At 39.2% G+C, this 19,370-nt stretch overlaps 1 protein-coding gene and 1 long non-coding RNA gene across 5 annotated transcripts in view; one reads left to right on the top strand and one right to left on the bottom strand.

The window, feature by feature from the left end:
- MKLN1 (muskelin 1) overlaps nt 1-19,370 on the bottom strand; it is a 335,662-nt gene that overhangs the window by 156,126 nt on the left and 160,166 nt on the right. Inside the window, exon 1 of one of the 4 annotated variants that reach the window (XM_044246578.1) lies at nt 18,780-18,881. The exons of the other annotated variants lie outside the window; for them this stretch is intronic. Coding sequence (XP_044102513.1) covers nt 18,780-18,877 — 98 coding nt within the window. The 5' untranslated portion in view covers nt 18,878-18,881. Of the gene's footprint in view, nt 1-18,779; nt 18,882-19,370 lie in introns of those variants that run through there. 4 annotated transcript variants of the gene reach the window in all.
- The window catches only part of LOC122905079, a 31,865-nt gene continuing 31,438 nt past the window's right edge, over nt 18,944-19,370 (top strand). The window contains exon 1 of the long non-coding RNA XR_006384313.1: nt 18,944-19,170. This is a non-coding gene — a long non-coding RNA (uncharacterized LOC122905079). The remainder of the gene's footprint in view (nt 19,171-19,370) is intronic.

Below are 19,370 nucleotides of genomic sequence, written 5' to 3'. Positions count from 1 at the left end.
CTTTGAGCTCTCAGCCTTTCCTTTATCAAATTCAGAACGTTCATCAGCAGATAAACCAGCAGCTCAAGCTATTGCGCCAGCCAACATGCCATATTCTAACTAGCCCCACATGCCAGCCAACTTTCATTTCCCAAGCTCTGCCGTCTTTATAGCTCAGTGCCCATTTCTATAATTTTTAAGACATTTTATTGTATTTCCTATTGTTTTATAAGGATGAATTATACTAAAGCCTACTAGTAACATTAATTCCACTAAATAAAATGAGCATCAGCAAGAATAAAACTTCAAATATTAAGTGGGCCTAACCAGCTTAAACACAAATGAAATGCTGGTAAAACAGTTAAAAGATCACATCAAGTGCTAAAGTATAGTGTGCCAATTATGGATTTATTCACTCCCGAATTTATTTATTTATTTATGAGAGAGAGAGCACGCGCTCGCGCACAAGTAGGGGGAGCAGCCAGCAGAGGGAGGAGAGGGAGAAGTGGGCTCCCCGCTGGGCAGGGAACCTGATGCAGGGCTCAACCCCAGAACCCTGGAATCACAAACTGAGCCGACACAGCTGCTTAATGACTGAACCACCCAGGCGCGCCGCACTCCCACCTTTAAATTCACCCTTTTTGCCTACTCTCTGAAAATAAATTTGGGCCCTTTAAGTATTTTTCCTCTACCAGCAGGCACAATGTTAAGCTTTGTCAGGAGAGGAGGCAGGAGAGTCATCATCTCAGGAAGTTCAGGAAGTAAAATGGTGTTTTTACTTCCTCTTCAGGAAGTAAGGGGTGTTTTGTTTCCTCATTCAAGTATGATTGCCCAGAAGTCTCCCAAAGCACAGAGAACTTCTCCAGCTCTGAGATCTTGCAGTACAGATGCTTCTCCAGCATTCTGCTCCCACAGCACACATGGCTTCTCCAAAGCCCAGCTCATGAGTGAGCTGAACAACTTCTCTAGCATCACGCTCCTCCCTCAGAATGGATACTGCTAGTGGGTGTTTTTTTGTCTTGACATTTAGCAGCCCTTTTCAAACTAATGACTTGAATCTTACTTCGGCTCAAATAAAATTTCCTCCTTTTTAAATATGTCTTCCTTCACTACTTTTTCTGACACCTTTCTATATCTACCATCAGGGAGAAGGTACAGGAGTGCTATATAATGTTGCACTGGTTGTACTTCGCATGAGAAAATCCCACTGAGGAATAAAAGCTGAAATCCAGCCTGTGTCCCACTTACCAAATACTGCATCCTGGTCAAAAAGCATCATCTGCTCATGAAGCCATGTGACATGAAACCGAGAAAGTGGACCTTCTGAATCAAGAGTACCTTTCACATCTCAACTTTTCACTAGTATTATCCTTATCTTTTTGTTCTAGATTTTAGATCTTTTAAATATATATTTATGTAACTATAGAAAACATATATGTACATGGGCATAAGCTATAGAAAAACTATCATTTCTGTGGGAGCTTCATAGTAAGTCTGGTATTTTGGACCTAGGCCCAAAAGAGTAGATTTTATGACCAGGAGGCATCAGATTTTTAAAAGCTCACCAAATAACTTGAATGTGCAAATAAGACAGAGCTCTACTGCTGTAAGTTAACAGTGCTGAAGCATTTTTGCTCAAATACTCCCTAAAATAATTGTGACAATCTATGCATATCCTCACCATTTTTTAATTGGCAAGCAAAATTCTTCGTAACTTATAATGAATGCATAAGTTGTAATTCTAACGTACCTAAATATGGTTATTTTTAATAAAGCTGTTATATTTGTTTTTAAAAATATCAACTGAATAAAAATACCATCATCTATTTTTTAAAATGTCTGGACTCTTCTTACATAGTCTAAAATTTGTATTATTCTGTTTCTCCTTTAACTTCCCCCACAGAATTTTAACTAAGGGAATATTCTTTTAGGCTTAGGGTCTTTATGACTTCGGTGGGAAGACAGGATGTAAATTAAAATTAAGCTTTTTTGGTTTTGAACATGAGATTCTAAGTAATTTTAAAAACTTCTCCTCCAGGGGCGCCTAGGTGGCTCGGTCATTAATTATTTATCTTCACTTAGGTCATGATCCCAGGGCCTGGGATCCAGCCCCACGCAGGGCTCCCTGGTCAGCAGGGAGCCTGCTTCTCCCTCTCCCACTCGCCCTGCTTGTGTTCCACCTCTTGCTGTCTCTCTGTCAAATAAATAAATAAAATCTATTTTAAAAAAATTTCTCCTGAGGGCGCCTGGGTGCCTCAGTGGATTAAAGCCTCTGCCTTCGGCTCAGGTCATGATCCCAGGGTCCTGGGATCAAGCCCCAAATTGGGCTCCTTACTCACTGGGGAGCCTGCTTCTCCCTTTCCCCCAAGCTCATACTCTCTCACTTGTGCTCTCTCACGCTCAAATAAGTAAAATCTTAAAAAACAAAACAAAACCTACCTTGGTTACATAAACACATGAGAACAGAAGGAATTTATGCTAGTACTGTTAGTTAATTTTTTGACCACCTTCTAAGTTTTATGCCAAAAATCACATAATGAGCTATCACTAAAATATCACTTTTTATGATCTACAGATTAGATCCTCTTTTTATTTATTTTATTTTTAAATTTTTTTAAAAGATTTTATTTATTTATTTGTCAGAGAGAGAGAGGGAGAGAGAGCGAGCACAGGCAGACAGAATGGCAGGCAGAGGCAGAGCAGGCTCCCTGCCAAGCAAGGAGCCCGATGTGGGACTCGATCCCAGTATGCTGGGATCATGACTGAGCTGAAGGAAGTTGCTTAACCAACTGTGCCACCCAGGTGGCGGGGTCCTGAGTGTTAAAAATTTTTAAATTATACTTAAAATAAAATAAAAATTTAAAAATATTTAAATTTTAAATTATAAACCATAGACTTGATTCACATCACTTTTCCACTTAAATTCTTTTGGTGGCTCCAAAAAATAAACTTCAACACACTAACGTGGGATATAGGATCCTTTGTAACTTGTGTTTATAATAAAACAAGTCATACATACAAACAACCTCTATTTTTTCTTGTTTAAATGTAATATATATTTGCTAAAATTAAATAAAATGTAAAACTCTGGACAATGCCCAAAGAAAAAACATTAAAAAAATATAAACCAACCCAACTACTACAACCCAGAGATAATCACTATTAAGACTGGCAAATAGGGGCGCCAGGGTGGCTCAGTGGGTTAAAGCCTCTGCCTTGGGCTCAGGTCATGATCCCAGGGTCCTGGGATGGAGCCCTGCATCCGGCTCTCCACTCGGCAGGGAGCCTGCTTCCTCCTCTCTCTCTGCCTGCTTCTCTGCCTACTGGTGATCTTGTCTGTCAAATAAATAAATAAAATCTTAAAAAAAAAAAAAGACTGGCAAATATCCTTTCAGATAAGATAAAGATAAGATATAAAGATAAGATAAAACTTATTCTGTGTGTGCGTGCACATTTTTAAAGATAAATTGAATTAACCCATTAATCAGGAGGGTTTTTTGCCCTGGGTTTTTTAAATATCATTATATCTGAAGCATTTTTTTCTACAGCATTAAAAAATATTCTAAGACATACTTTACTGGCATCCTAAGAGCTCATCATAATTCAAAGACACCTCAAAAAACTGTGCTATTAAAGCCAGTACACCTCAGGGCAACACATCGCTATCAATATCATTAGATATTTGTTAGAGGATTAATTTGCAATCCATGCATTATATTTTAATAAATATAAAAATAAGCGCTGGCCTAAATGCCCTGGAAAAGCAGGTGAGAGTACCATAAAAAATTCAACTATCTTACTATCCTTAAAAGAATGAAATAGTATTCAGAGTTTTGTTTTCATTACACTAAATTTTTTTGCATCGTCTCTTAAATGCATCTGTAATAAGTGTATGCTTATGGGACACGTGATTGGCTCAGCCAGTTAAGCATCTGCCTTCTGCTCAGGTCATAATTCCAGGGTCCTGGGAATGAGTCCTGCACTGGGCTCCTTGCTCAGCAGGGAACCTGCTTCTCCCTCTGTCTGCCACTCCCCCTGCTTGTGCTCTCTCTGACAAATAAATAAAATCTTTTTTTAAAGTTGTATGCTTATATCTAATACACAGAATCATACAGGAAGTATAAATAAATAAAGGGCAGTTCACTGACAAATATAGATAAAATGATAACTGTGAAGAGAGGAAGATGGCAAATGAATTCAGAGCACTATTAGCCAAGCTGCCTTCAGTAAATAGACTCTTGTAATATTGTGACTATGAAATTAATCTGAACAAGGGGCACCTGGGTGGCTCAGTGGGTTAAGCCGCTGCCTTCGGCTCAGGTCATGATCTCAGGGTCCTGGAATCGAGTCCCGAGTCGGGCTCTCTGCTCGGCAGGGAGCCTGCTTCCCTCTCTCTCTCTCTCTCTGCCTGCCTCTCTGCCTACTTGTGATCTCTCTCTGTCAAATAAATAAATAAAATTTAAAAAAATAATAAAAATATTTTAAAAAAAAGAAATTAATCTGAACAAAAATTTAAAAGGCTTAATGCATTAAAAGATGGTGGCTTTGGACAGAAATACAGGCAAGGACAGCAGTCCACATATGTAATGTCTAAGGAAGAAGTACTTGACCAACGACCGGCCAGTATCAAGGACACCCTATATAGCACAAATGTTGGGAAAAAGCCTACCTCCAAACACTTCCCTCATTCTGATACACCACAGTAACCAAATTCTAAATGTTAACTCAATTTCCCAAATACAAGCTCTTAAATATGCAGAGGAGTAAGGATAACTTGCTGCATTCAAGAAACTTGAAGGATAATAAACTAAATTATATCTTTACACAAAGGCAGGCATAGCTCATTAACCGCTTCTAAATTTCTCTCCTCAAGCCTTGGCCAAAGTAACAGCTCCACCCCCTGAATTTCACTTCCTATTTCTGTCACATTCACTTCTATCACACATCTAAGCTTTGCTTTTGTTCCCTTCAATATCTATCTCTTAAACTATTATATGTATAGATAGTTCACCACCAGAGACTCTTATACCTTAATTCATTTATGGTAAAGACAGACAAAAATGTGAAAAGTTCTAATAGCAACTTGAATACTATGATGTAGCAAAAAATTTGTAAATAAAAACCAAAGTTTTTCTTTACCTCATCATTTACGGTAGCATTTTTGGTTGTAGAAAATGGAGAAAGATGTCACAGCTTAAACCTGCAGACCTTAACCTAGACCTAGATGTATCAATTTTCCAATCACCTGAATTTCCCTCTATGTTCTGGAAGGAACTGTTCTGTCAATAAAAGCTATTTTCAGCTCTTAAAATCTATGCCTCCACTTGTTTAAAGGAAAATTTCATTTAAAAAGTTTCGTAAGTATCTCCCATTCAATATTTCACATGTAAGCAAACTATATAAATTTCAGGAAAAAAATACCAACCTTCAACTCATATCCCTGCCACTAACTACTCAGCATATAAGTATGTGCGCTTCTGACAGGTAGGTTTCTTAAGACATCAAGACATGGAGTCAATCCATAACATATATTATGAACAGTAATAAAGGAAGATAATCTATGGAAAAGAAGAGAAAGTCCAGAAATAAACCCACAATTATACAGTCAATTAATCTTCAACATAGAGGCATGAAATGCAATGGGGGAAAAAGTCCCTCCAGCAAATGGTATTGGGAAAACAGACAGCTACATATAAAAGAATGAAACTGGACCACTTTCTTACACCCCACACAAAAATAAACTCAAGGGGCGCCTGGGTGGCTCAGTGGGTTAGATCCTCTGTCTTCAACTAAGGTCATGATCCCAAGGTCCTGGGATCAAGCCCAGCATCGGGCTCTCTGCTTGGCAGGGAGCCTGCTTCCCCCAATCTCTCTCTGCCTGCCTCTTTGGCTACCTGTGATCTCTCTCTCTGTCAAATAAATAAATAAAATCTTAAAAAAAAAAAAAAAAGATTAAAAATAAACTCAAAATGGATTAAAGGCCTAAAAGTAAACTCACAATGGATTAAAGACCTGAAAACATAAAAATCCAAGTAGAGAATACAGGAAGTTATTTCTCTGACATCGGCTGTAGCAACATTTTTCTAAGGTATGTCTATCCTGTAGCAAGGGAAACAAAAGCAAAATGAACTACAATCCAGTAATCAAAAGACCGGGTATTCACCCAAAATATATGAAAACACTAACTGAAAGGGATACTTGTACCCCTACGTTTACTGCAGTATCATTTACAATAGCCAAATTATGGAAGCAGCTCAAGTGTCTATCAACAGATGAATGGATAAAGAAGATGTGGTATATGTATGCAATGGAATATACTGTTCAGCCGTAAAAAGAATGAAATCTTGCCACTTTTAACAACATGGATGGATCTAGAAAGTACAATGCTAAGTGAAGTAAGTCAATCAAAAACAAATACCGTATGATTTCACCCATATATGGAATTTAAGAAACAAAATTAATGAAAAAAGAGTGGGGGAGAGACAAACCAAAACAACAACAACAACAAAAACCCAGACTCTTAACTGTACAGAACAAACTGATGGTTACCAGAGGGGAGGTTGATGGGGGTGAAACAAGTTAAGGGGATTAAGAGTCAACCTATCTTGAGCAATGATATATGGAATATATCAACATTCAATATATGGAATTGTTTAATCATTATACTGCAATGATTAAACCTGAAACAAATATAACACTGTATGTTAATTACACTAGAATCGAAATTTTAAAAATAAAATAAAATATATTAGGGAAGATAAAGGACTAGCTAAACTGTCACAGAAAGTTCTCAGAGCAATAAACTTGAAGTCAAGCAATTTGCTGAGTCCAGATGGTCATTTTCCTTACAGGAATTCAATTTATATGCATTAATGAGCTTCTTAATACTATCTTACAGGAAAAAAAGAATCGCCAACAGCTGGTAGTTCTTCAGTTAAACATAGTTACCATATAACCCAGAAATTCCATTCTTAGGCATTTACCCAAGAGAAATAAAAACATCCTACACAAAAACTTATAAACAAAGGTTTATAGCATTACTCATAATAGCTAAAAAGTGAACACAACCCTAATGTCCATCTACTAATGAATGGGTAAACAGAATGTGGTGTATGAAAAGAACAGAGTATTATCAGCCATAAAAAGGATGTAGTACTGATACATGCTACAAAACGGATGAGCCTTCAAAACTGTATGCTAAGTAAAAAAAGCCAATCACAAAAGACTATATATGATTTCGTTTATATGAAATGCCTGTAATAGGCAAATCTATAGAGACAAAAATTAGATTAGTGCCTAGAAATAGCAGAGTAAGCAGATAATGGCTAAAGGGTAGTTTTCTTTTTGGGACTACAGAAATGTTCTAAAGTTGAATGCAGCAATGGTCATTAACTGTGAACATAGTAAAAACCATTAAATCATACACTTTTTTTTCTGAAGATTTTATTTCTTTATTTGTCAGAGAGAGAGAGAGAGAGACCTGAGCCTAAGGCAGCGCTTAACCAACTGAGCCACCCAGGTGTCCCTAAATTATACAACTTAAAGAGTCCAACTATATGGTATGTGAACTACCAAACCAAAAACATGGTTGTATAAAAAGGTCAACTAACAAATCCTTACATTCAAGAAATTTAAGGAAATGACTCCATCCTAAAACTAATCAAAATATTGGTAATATGCTCTAACACTATTAAAAACTATTAGGTTGTGGCGCCTGGGTGGCTCAGTTGGTTAAGCATCTGCTTTCAGCTCAGGACATGATCCTAGGGCCCTGGGATCAAGCCCTATGTGAGGGCTCCCTGCTCAGCAGGAAGCCTGCTTCTCCCTCTCCCTCTGCCTGCTGCTCCTCCTGCTTGTGCGCACTCTCTCTGTCAAATAAGTAAATAAAATCTTTAAAAATAAATACATATGTACATAATAAATTAGGCAAATCAAATTTTGTATAAACTAAGCTTTAACGTTCTCAAGGTCTCATTAGAAATACTGACTGTAAGAGTTACAACTAACAAGGTGCCTGGGTGGCTCAATAGGTTAGGCATCTGCCTTTGGTTCAGGTCATAACCAGAGTCCTGGGATCAAGCCCGCATCAGTGTCCCTGCCCAGTGGGGAGTCTGCTTCTTCCTCTGCCCTCACCCTGCTCATTCTCTCTCTCTCTCTCTCTCTCTCAAAGTCTCTAAATTTATAAATAACTTCATAACAAAAATTCTAAAACCCCAAGATAGATAAGTCTTCTATTGTTGAAGTCCTTCCAAAGGTAACCAATTTCACTTATTCTCAGAAATTATTGAAAACTATGAAAATTTACAGCATAGATTTAGTTATTACTAATTATTTGGTATTCTGAACATGGCCAGAATATGACTCTTTGTAGCTCCAGATCAAAATTGCATTAAAGAGAGAAAATAGCCAAAATACCTAGTTAATCCAGCCATTATTCATTTAATAAACATTATCCCAGGGATGCCTGTGTGGTTTGGTCAGTTGAGTGGCTGACTCTTGATTTTGCTTCAGGTCATGATCTCCAAGTCCCACTGCCAGGCTACGAGCTCAGTGGGGAGAGACTTGTGCTCTCTCTACCTCAAATGAAAAAATATTTAAAAAGATAAACATTATGTCTATATAATACATGATGAGGGAGGAAAAATTCTGTAGTTCCTATGAAGTCTGTGGTCTACTTGGGGGGGATAGCTGTTAATAAAGAAATCATACAAATAGGGATGCCCGGGTGGCTCAGTCAATTGTCTTCGGCTCAGGTCATGATCCCAGGGTCCTGGGATGGAGTCCCACAACTCGCGGGGAGCCTATTACTCTCTCTGCCTGACCTTCCCCTGCTTGTGCTCTCACTCTCTTGCTCGCTCGCTCTCTGACAAATAAATTTTTAAAATCTTCAAAAATAAAAAAAAAGAGAGAAAGAGAAAGAAATCATACAATTAAGCGCATAGTTGTCAACTGTACAAAGTGATTTTTAAGAAAGGTACACATTTGTATAAAAGCATTTAACTACTGGGGCAGAAGAAGGGGTACCAGACTTATTGGTGGGAACAGAGTTAAGACAGGTGACATTTTAGCTGACAGCTGCAGAGTAAGTAGGAGTTAGGTTTTATGGCCCTTCTGCTCACACTATTTAAATCACAAGGGAAAGGGGAAGAAAGGGGATGAGAGGAAGGGGAAAGGGGACATTATCCAATGATGCCTAAAATAAATCAGCATCTCTTTTCATACAAAAATCGTGCCTTAACAAATACATAGCTGATAACAACAATAAATAACAGTCATACTAAAGTAACACAGGGATATTTTAAAAGTATTATGTACTAACAATATTTACAAACCAAAAAATTTACATTAGACCATAGTACCTTCTCTCTAAACAATGTCTTCATATAAACATAACATTCCCATGAACTTTTTCTTTTTTTTTTAAAGATTTTCTTTATTTATCTGACAGAGAGAGAAAGCACAAGCAGGGAAAGCAGCAGAGGGAGAGGGAGAAGCCGACTCCCCACTGAGCAGGGAGCTCAATGTGGGGCTGGAGCCCAATGTGGGGCTCCGTGCCAGGGCCCCAGGATCATAACCTGAGCCGAAGGAAGATCCTTAACTAACTGAGCCACCCATTTGCCACCCCCACCATGAAAGTTTTAAACTCTTAGTAAGTATTTTAACAATTGCTAAAGAATAATATTATTTATATTTCATAATTTTTCCTATCAAGGATTAGGAATAAGCAGTTACAATGTTAAAAGGCAAAATGAAAGAAAATACTCAGGAAAAAAATCTTGAGCTCAAAGGCTAGTTAATACTTTAATATAATCATGAGGAATTCATAAGCCTACCAGATACAACAATCTAATCCATAAGAACTACACAATGATTTTTACTTCTGAATGTGATATAATAGCCTGTAGCAGAAAAACATTCCCTATTAAAACTAAAAAAGCTCTATAAAATAGAAAAAACAAAAGTTCTTAAGGTAGCCTAGACTTTCTGAGGCAGCTAGGACTTGAGATCCTAAAGAATTCATTAAAGGGAGCCCCACATTCTACACAGGACAGTCCATCTATTTCTTTAATGGCACAGGGAAAGAGACTGGGAAAGGACAGTCACTAAAAGCCAGAAAAATCAGCAGAACTTTTGGCAGTTATCATGTGGCCAGGAGGACAAAACTTGGTAGTTGGGTCTTGCCATGATACCCAGGACTTAAGGGGTCAAGATCTCATAGTGAAAGGAGACACATAAGAACAAATCTGACACTGTGTATTTTCCCCTTAAGGCATCTGTAAGTCTTAAACTACATAGAGCAGAGGCTAAAAAGTCTGCAGAAAGCAACTGAAAAGCAAGCAGGAGTTTTAAAGACTCTCATGCTGCTGGAGAGACAAAAGCAGGAGACCCTAGAAACAACCAAGTCTCTCAGCCAGGTTCCCAGAGGGCTACCAAAGCTGGGCAAATCACAGCTTTACAAACTGAAAACCCAGCTTCAAGTCAGTTCAGTTCTTTTTTTTTTTTTTTTTTAAAGATTTTATTTATTTATTTGACAGAGAGAGATTACAAGTAGGCAGAGAGGCAGGCAGAGAGAGAGGAGGAAGCAGGCTCCCCGCAGAGCAGAGAGCCCGATGCGGGACTCGATCCCAGGACCCTGAGATCATGACCCGAGCCGAAGGCAGCGGCTTAACCCACTGAGCCACCCAGGCGCCCCAGTTCTTGACTGAAGATCTATTTCATCTGCCTGCCAGAAGATAGTGTAATTTGTACTTGTATCTAAAATTCTGCATATGATGTCTGGCATTTAACCAAGAATTATCCCCCAAAATGGTTGCAATGGTGGTGACAGTAGTAGCAGTAGTAATAACAATTATCATTATATATAACATACAACTATATATAATTATCATTATATTACCAGACACACCAAGATACTTCAGGAAAAAGGAAAAAGACAACAGAAATGATACACAGGTAATCCAGATAATAGTTTTCAGATACAGACTTTAAAGTTACTTGACTGATATGTTCAAGAAAATGAATAACAGGGACATCTGGGGGGCTCAGTGCATTAAATGACCAACTCTTGATTTTTAGTTCAGGTCGTGGTCCCAGGGTTGTGAGATGGAGCCCTGCCTCAGGATGGGGTCTGCTTGGGCTTCTCTCCCTCTCCCTCTACCCACATCAACCCCAGCTTGTGCACATGCTCTCTCTCTAAAAATAAGTAAATCTTTTTTAAAAAAAGAAAGAAAAGAAATGGGTGACAATATGGATATTTTCACCAAAAAAGAAAAAATTGCATCTATTTTAAAGAAAGAGTCAAATAAAAATTCTAGCACTAAAAAATTGCTATAGCTGAAATCAAGGGAAAAACAAACAAACAAACAGGGGCACCTGGGTGGCTCAGTGGGTTAAAGCCTCTGCTCAGGTCATGATCCCAGGGTCCTGGGATAGAGCCCCGCATCAGCTCTCTGCTCAACAGGGAGCCTGCCCCTCCCCTTTTCTCTCTGCCTACTTGTGATCTGTCTGTCAGACAGATTTGCCTCTCTGTCAAATAAATAAGAACCTTTAAAAAGAAAAAAGAAAAAAAACAGATGGGGTTAAAAGCAAACTGGACATAGCTGAATAGAGAATTGGTAAACTGGAACACAAGTAAGTAAAACCTATCCAGAATGGAATAAGGGGAGAAAAAAAAAATGACAGAAGACACAAAAAAGCACAAGGGACATAGCAGGGTATGACAAAAGCCATAATATAGATTTAGTTGAACTTACAGAGGGAAGGAGAAAAAGAATGGGGCAGTAACAGTATTTGAAGAACATAAAAATTTTTTTTCCAGAACTGATGAAAAGAGTCATGGTACATGGGATGCCTGGGTGGCTCAGTCAGTTAAGTGACTGCCTTCAATATAGGTCATGATCATAGTGTCCTGGGATCGAATCCCACATAGGGCTCCTTTCTTTTTTTTTTTTTTTTTAAAGATTTTATTTATTTACTTGACAGAGAGAGATCACAGGTAGACAGAGAGGCAGGCAGAGAGAGAGAGGGAAGCAGGCTCCCTGCTGAGCAGAGAGCTCGAGGCGGGACTCAATCCCAGGACCCAGAGATCATGACCTGAGCCGAAGGCAGAGGCTTAACCCACTGAGCCACCCAAGCTCCCCTAAGGCTCCTTTCTTGACAGGGAGCCTGCTTCTGCCTCTGCCTGCCTGTGCACGCGCGCTCGCTCTCTCTCTCTCTCTCTCTCTGACAAATAAATAAAATAAAATAAAATAAAATAAAATAAAAAGAAGAGTCATGGTACAGATTCCCAAAGGGCCAAAAACCAGAGTAAATACAAAGAAAGCCATTCTTAGGTGTTAATATCTAGATCTCTAAAATGAAAATCTAGAAATCCCTCATATTTCTGAAGATGATTTTTGGAAAACTGAAATACAGCAGTCAGGCTGCCACAAACAGCTGATATGTATCTTATCTATATGTAAAACATCACAAAGTCACTGTATCAGGCTCCAAATCATTTATTCAAAACCTACTATATTTACCTAGAAATTAATGCAAATGATAGAGCCATATGACTATCTGGAAAAAAAAATAACAGAATATAAAACCTCCTAGAATTTGATCAAAGATAAAAACTATTTCTACATAAAAGGAAACTGATGATGCTCAGAGGAAAAATCATAACTTGCTAAAAGTCATATAAAGATACAATTCTAGAAGTTAGCTCTGCATAAGGCCTCCATCTACCTCATATTCCTCTCATCTATCCTGGGTATCTTCATTTTTCTAAAGTTCTAAGATTATCAGACTGAAAATATCAGAACTTTCAGTGGCTAGTAAAGCTCCTAAGCCATGCCAGTGTAACTTCAATTTAGGGGAAGAGGAGGACAGGAGAGTAAGGAAGAACATGACAGTCCCCAGTCTCAAAGGAATGGAATACCTCCAAACTAGTGATTCAAATTCATGGGTTTGCAGGAGTCTATGGGATTATAACAAATTCTCAAATTCATATGCACAATGATTCTATGGACCAAATAAATAATAAACCTCACAAATGTGTTCTATTTTTCAAATTTGTGATTAATAAAATAAAAATTCATTTAAAGACCAAAACTGAAGGGAGAGAGAGGAATGAAAAGGAATTATTAGGAGCAATGTTATTTTCGATTTATATAAGCATTGTTTAGACATCTCTAAGGACCTATCTCATCAAAACCCCATTCCTAATCCTAAATTGCTAAGAATAATGCCAAAATAAACCCCGGATAGATTGAGAGTTTCCTACAAAAACAGCAGAAAAACAGATGGGCACTTCAAACACAACAATTCAACATCCAGGAACTCATCATAAATAAGTTCAAAATTTGTTTCTCTAAGGCAGTCTCGCTCAAAATGGCCAAAGAACAACAAAACAACAAAACAAAGCCCAGAAACCCTAAATGTTCAGTAATAGGAGACCATTTAAATAAAATACCATAAAATCATTACTGAGATTATAATGCATCACTAAAAAATGATACAGAGGAATATTTAATATAATAAGGTGGAAAAAGAACACATAACAGCAAACAGAGGACAAAATCAAAATAAAAAATATAGTTACAACAAAATATCTGGAATGATATATGTCAAAACATGATTGGTTATCTTTGGATAGTGGTATTAAGGATAATTTATATTTTGTTCCAGCCTATTATTTTGCAAATACTCCAAAAGAGACTTAGGAGACTTTTTTTGCAAACAGAAATAAATATGTATTCATTTTTAAATGTGAAATTTTAAAATAGTTGAAACAGGTTCATCTCCTACCCTGGTTGTCAAATTTTATCACTTTTACTGTGAACTATGAATCGCATGTTAACACAGATACAATTTTAATGGTTTGATTTTAAGTAATAAAGAAGACTAAGAAAAAAGATAAACACACTTAAAAATGTACCAAATTGTACAATCTAAAGTATTTAAGTCTTTCAATAACATGTAAACTACACTCATGCCATATCAGTGAAATTACCTAATGTGTACAAAATTTTCAAAGGTCCTCCCAGTTTTTATATTAATACATTAAAATCTTAAAGGTCAAGACAAAATATATCTAAATATTGTTCTCTTTCTCTAAACCTAAAGCACTTCTTACCCATAGTCGCAATTAGGCACATACTATAGACATGTAAAATATTGAATCAACTGTGGTAACATTTAAGTCAGAAAGCCCAAATATCAGAATACAATCTCCTACCCTTTCAACTCTTGGACCTGGACAAATTAATTTCTCTCTCTGAACTTTAGTTTCCCTAGCTGTAAAACAGAGTAATATTTATTGTCAAGTGTTCGTGAAGACTAAATTAAAAAACAAAAAACAAAAAACACATGCTAAGTGCTAAGCATAGTGCCCAAAGAACAGAAGGTTCTTAATAAATGGTAGTTGTTACTAGAGGCACATGCAATAGCTTTTAAGTCACGGAACTTGCCAAGCCATTTGAAAACTACATGACTAGTTACTTAACCTTTATAGACCTCAGTTTCCACATCTGCAAAAACAAAAAACAAAAACTCATCTTGCTGGTTTGTTCTAAGGATTAAGTAAAACTATACAGAAAAATCATCCTGCTTGTAATAGGTGCTCAATAAAGTGTAGTTGGTATCACTATTTGTTAGTTACATCAAGAAACACTGGAGTATAGAGATTAGCAGGCTATAAAATATTTTTACATATAAACTCCCATGTAATTTTAACAATTAATCATTATTTAAATGTACTTCTCTGGAATGTCCAGGTGGCTCAGGTCATGATCCCAGAATCCTGGGATCAAGTCCCCCAGGACTTGACTTAGCAGGGCTCCTTGCTAAGCAGGGAGTCGGCTTCTCCCTCTGCCTGCTTGTGCTCTGTCTCTCTCTCTCTGACAGATAAAATCTTTCAAAAAAATATTTTTTTCTTAATTCCCAAATTAAGTATAAGTTGTAAAAAAATCATAATATGGCAAACTTTTTAAGCACACTGCAAAACAAAAGACCACTTTGTTAGTTTCAAAATAAAAATGTGCTATCTAGGGGCGCCTGGGTGGCTCAGAGGGTTAAGCCTCTGCTTTCAGCACAGGTCATGATCTCAGGGTCCTGGGATGGAGCCCCGCATCGGGCTCTCTGCTCAGTGAGAGCCTGCTTCCTCCTCTCTCTCTCTGCCTGCTTCTCTGCCTACTTGTGATTTCTGTCTATCAAATAAATAAATAAAATCTTTAAAAATAAAAATGTGCTATCTATAACTAGATCTGCTTTAATATAAAGGTCCAAATAAATCTAAAAGGACTAGAAGGAAAAAAAATTCTAGTCCTTGGGAAGAAAAGACATATCTGAATTTTACCATTTTTTCCATGACTTCACATGTTTATACACAACTAAAATTTAAATGCCTTTAATATGAGAACTCTTTTCCAATCTCTGAACTCCTGTCTGTACCTTCATGCAGAAGCAGAACAGCACTTTTAACACTATGGAATGTGAAGCGAGATTGCCTAGGTTCAAATCCTAACTTCATCTAAAGCTGTGTGACCTGAGGCATGTTTTAATCCCGCCATGCCCAGTTCCTCATCTGGAAAAAAGAAATTCTTCACACAACTGTTAGGATTAAATGAGTTAATACACTTAAAGTGTTCGTAAAAGTGCCCACCATATGGAAGGCACATTATAAGTATTTCCTATTATTATTGCTTTATTATTCCCCCCTTGAAATGTCTAGATCTGTGACTCTTGAAACCAATAAATACTAGCTATCCGGTAAACAATTCCAGCAAACGGCTTTACTTAAAATTAGACCTACTTAGGAAGTAACTAACACGACTGTCACAGCAGTAAAGATACAGCAACCACTATTAAAGAGGATTTTAGGGCAAAACCAAGGAAAGTCAATTCCCTTCCTTACACTTCCTATTATACAAAGCTGTAACATCCTTACTTGCTAATAGAAGTTCAGTACCAAAAGAGTTTTACAATTTAGATATAGCATACACTAATCCAGCAGACAAAAAATTCTCAAACTCAAGCTCCACAATACTCAATTATATTCCTTCAAAGAACAAAGTTCCAATTACTCTTCTATTTTAATAGTTTAGTACTTCAAAATAAAAACTTTTCTGCATAAGACAGTAGAATATCATAAGGATTAAATACGACATTGTAAATAAAAGTGTCTGAAAGTTAAATATGCACTAAATACTAATTTATGAACATAATTGAAAAAATTATAACAAGAGATTTCTCCAATTTCAAACAACTGCCTTCTAACCAGAACTAGTGCTCTGTCCACTTCAAATCTCGGGCCAGGATGAGACGTAAGTCAGAGTAAAGCTGCCATCCCACTAAATGATTTCCTGCTTGAAATGCACTCTTTACTTTTTATTCATAACTGAGATGGGACTTCTAATATCAAAGTCCTGCCCCTACATCAGAAGTTTAAGGAGTGAAATCCTGGAAGCCCAACTTAAGACCAGAAAAACTTCTGTTATTATAAAACTTCTTTGAAGCTATTAGATCAAAGGATGCCACCCCAATTCCCTACTGCCTTATGATCCTAACCCGAGTACAGAAAAATGCTAATTGTCTCCAGATTCAAGAATTTGTTAGCTTCAAAAATCAGAAGTACCTGGGCCACATTTCAACTCCAGCTGAGGGCTGGAATGTTTACCTGGCTCACTCTCAAATGAAAAGTTGTAGTCCAACATCAATCGGGACAGTCATGCAGTAGCCATCAATCAGCCACACAGGCCAGACGGACCACAAGTCACTTGGCAGCCTTCACTGAAGCAAACCCTACTGAAGGCCTTACCGCCAACCCTTAACCTGGTGAATAGGACAATGGGCTAGCAGTCAAGAAAGTTATAGATTCTTCTAGTCACAGATCCTTTTTCAGATTCTTGACTGATTTAACTGAAGAAATCAAATTTGAAAAATGTAAACACTTTTTGAAATACAAATGAAAAACGCTGAGTATGCCTCACAGATCTAGTTACTTCATTTGTTGAAAAACATAAAATATATATTATTTGCAATTTGTTTTGTTTACAAAATCATTCCTGGCCTTGTGAAATGATGGGGGGGAGGGGACAACTAGCACTTTTCTTGAGGGTCTGCACAGATCTTTAAACTTCACTAAGCCAGTTTCTCTATCTGGATGTAACACTGGGAGTTACGTGCTCTTCCCTCAAAGCTAAGCTAAAGATAAATAAATACTGTATGGAAGTACTTTCAGCATTTCAGAAGGAAATCGTTTAAAAATAAATAAATAAATAAATGCAATGGAACTGGTTTTAACCCCAGCGCCTGGGTGGCTCAGTGGGTTAAGCCGCTGCCTTCAGCTCAGGTCATGATCTCAGGGTCCTGGGAGCAAGTCCCGCATCCGGCTCTCTGCTCTGCGGGAAGCCTGCTTCCTCCTCTCTCTCTCTGCCTGCCTCTCTGCCTACTTATAATCTTTCTCTGCCAAATAAATAAATAAAATCTTTAAAAAAAAAAAAAAAAAAAAGAATTCAGACCACTGCCTTCAGCTCAGGTCATGATCTCAGGGTCCTGGGAGCAAGTCCCGCATCCGGCTCTCTGCTCTGCGGGAAGCCTGCTTCCTCCTCTTTCTCTCTGCCTGCCTCTCTGCCTACTTATAATCTTTCTCTGCCAAATAAATAAATAAAATCTTTAAAAAAAAAAAAAAAAAAAGAATTCAGACCACTGCCTTCAGCTCAGGTCATGATCTCAGGGTCCTGGGAGCAAGTCCCGCATCCGGCTCTCTGCTCTGCGGGAAGCCTGCTTCCTCCTCTTTCTCTCTGCCTGCCTCTCTGCCTACTTATAATCTTTCTCTGCCAAATAAATAAATAAAATCTTTAAAAAAAAAAAAAAAAAAGAATTCAGACCACTGCCTTCAGCTCAGGTCATGATCTCAGGGTCCTGGGAGCAAGTCCCGCATCCGGCTCTCTGCTCTGCGGGAAGCCTGCTTCCTCCTCTCTCTCTCTGCCTGCCTCTCTGCCTACTTATAATCTTTCTCTGCCAAATAAATAAATAAAATCTTTAAAAAAAAGAAAAAAAGAATTCAGACCAAACCAGTGCTGGGGATCAAATTCATTCAAGTCAGACTTTTCTGTCTGTATTTGAGTTTCTGGGTTGGGAAACTGGTCTGTATTTCTATAAAACCCTGTTCTGAGCCATAATATAAGGGAACTCTTCTGTAATGTCCCAGCCCGCTCCCTATCTTTTTCAGAACTACCAGCCGGAAAAGACAACCCTCCGCAAATCCTACAAATCCTCCCCACCTGCAAAGATTCAGATGGATCCCACAACTTTTCAGCCCTTCGTGACTTGTTACCACTCCTCTGGAGGTAATCACTCCTCTGCCCAGCTTTACACTCTGGGCTGAGCCGTCCCCCGTCTCCCGACAGCTCCGACGACCTTAGACGTCTTCACCAGTTCGCCAGACATCGGGACCTCAAAAGCTCCTGTTCCTGCCCCACCTCCCTGAGCCAGCCGCTCCCCAGGCTCTCTTCAACCCCCGGATCCCCGGCACAGCATCACGGGACTCCCGGTTGTTCTACGCGCTCGGGATCCGCCGCACACCTCACCCCTTCCCCGCGCCCGACCCCGCTCTCCCGGCCCTAACCCTCCCCGCCTTGAGACGGGGGGTGGGGAAGGCAAAGCTCTCCGCGACTGGACTGAGACTCGAGAGGCCAGGCGTCCCGCTACCAGGCCCTGCCTGGGCCTCTCGGCTCGACTGCCTTCCACTGCCCCCCTGGCCCAGCCGTGCTTATGCCGAAGAGTAGGGCAGCACGAGCTCAGGGCCCAGCACTTACTCGGGAAGGTAAGTGGAGGAGAAGGAGCTCCACTTGTGTAGCGCGTAGGGGAGAAGCCGGCACTCGGGCGCCGCAGCGACAGCCCCGCCAGCCGCCATCTTGTCAGCACCGAGGCGGCCGCCACCGACCGCCAGCCGCGCCGGGAGGAGGGGAGGGGTGTGGCCTGCTCTTAAAGGGGCCGCGGCCTGACGGGCTGAGCGCTCTCCGGTTCTCGGGTCTCGCCCGCTTCCTGGACTGCTGAGGCGCGCGCGGGTCCTCGGTTCTCTCCTAGAGTTTCCATCGCCTAATGCTCCTTAGTAGACTGACACAAACTGGGACTGGACTGTGAGCACCTGAGGGCTGTCCGGGGCTTGGAGGGGAGTGGCGCAAAGGACTTTTCTTACAAGCCGAGGTAAGGAGAAACCAAGGGTGTTATAAAAAGAAACAAACTGTAGTTGGGAGCCAGGACGGGAAACTGAGAGACCGTCCTGGGAGAAGGGACGTCTTTGCGACTTTGGAAACCGCTGCCCTCTCCCGCGTTATCAGTCCTTGGAGGCAGCGGCACCGAAAGGGAGCTGGCGTGGAAGACCTAGCATCCTTTCCCAATGCCGC

This window comes from Neovison vison, chromosome 4, assembly GCF_020171115.1.
Source record: "Neovison vison isolate M4711 chromosome 4, ASM_NN_V1, whole genome shotgun sequence".
Taxonomy (NCBI): Eukaryota; Metazoa; Chordata; class Mammalia; order Carnivora; family Mustelidae; genus Neogale; species Neogale vison.
Note: the sequence above shows the minus strand (reverse complement) of the source record. Positions and strands in the feature narration are given on the sequence as shown.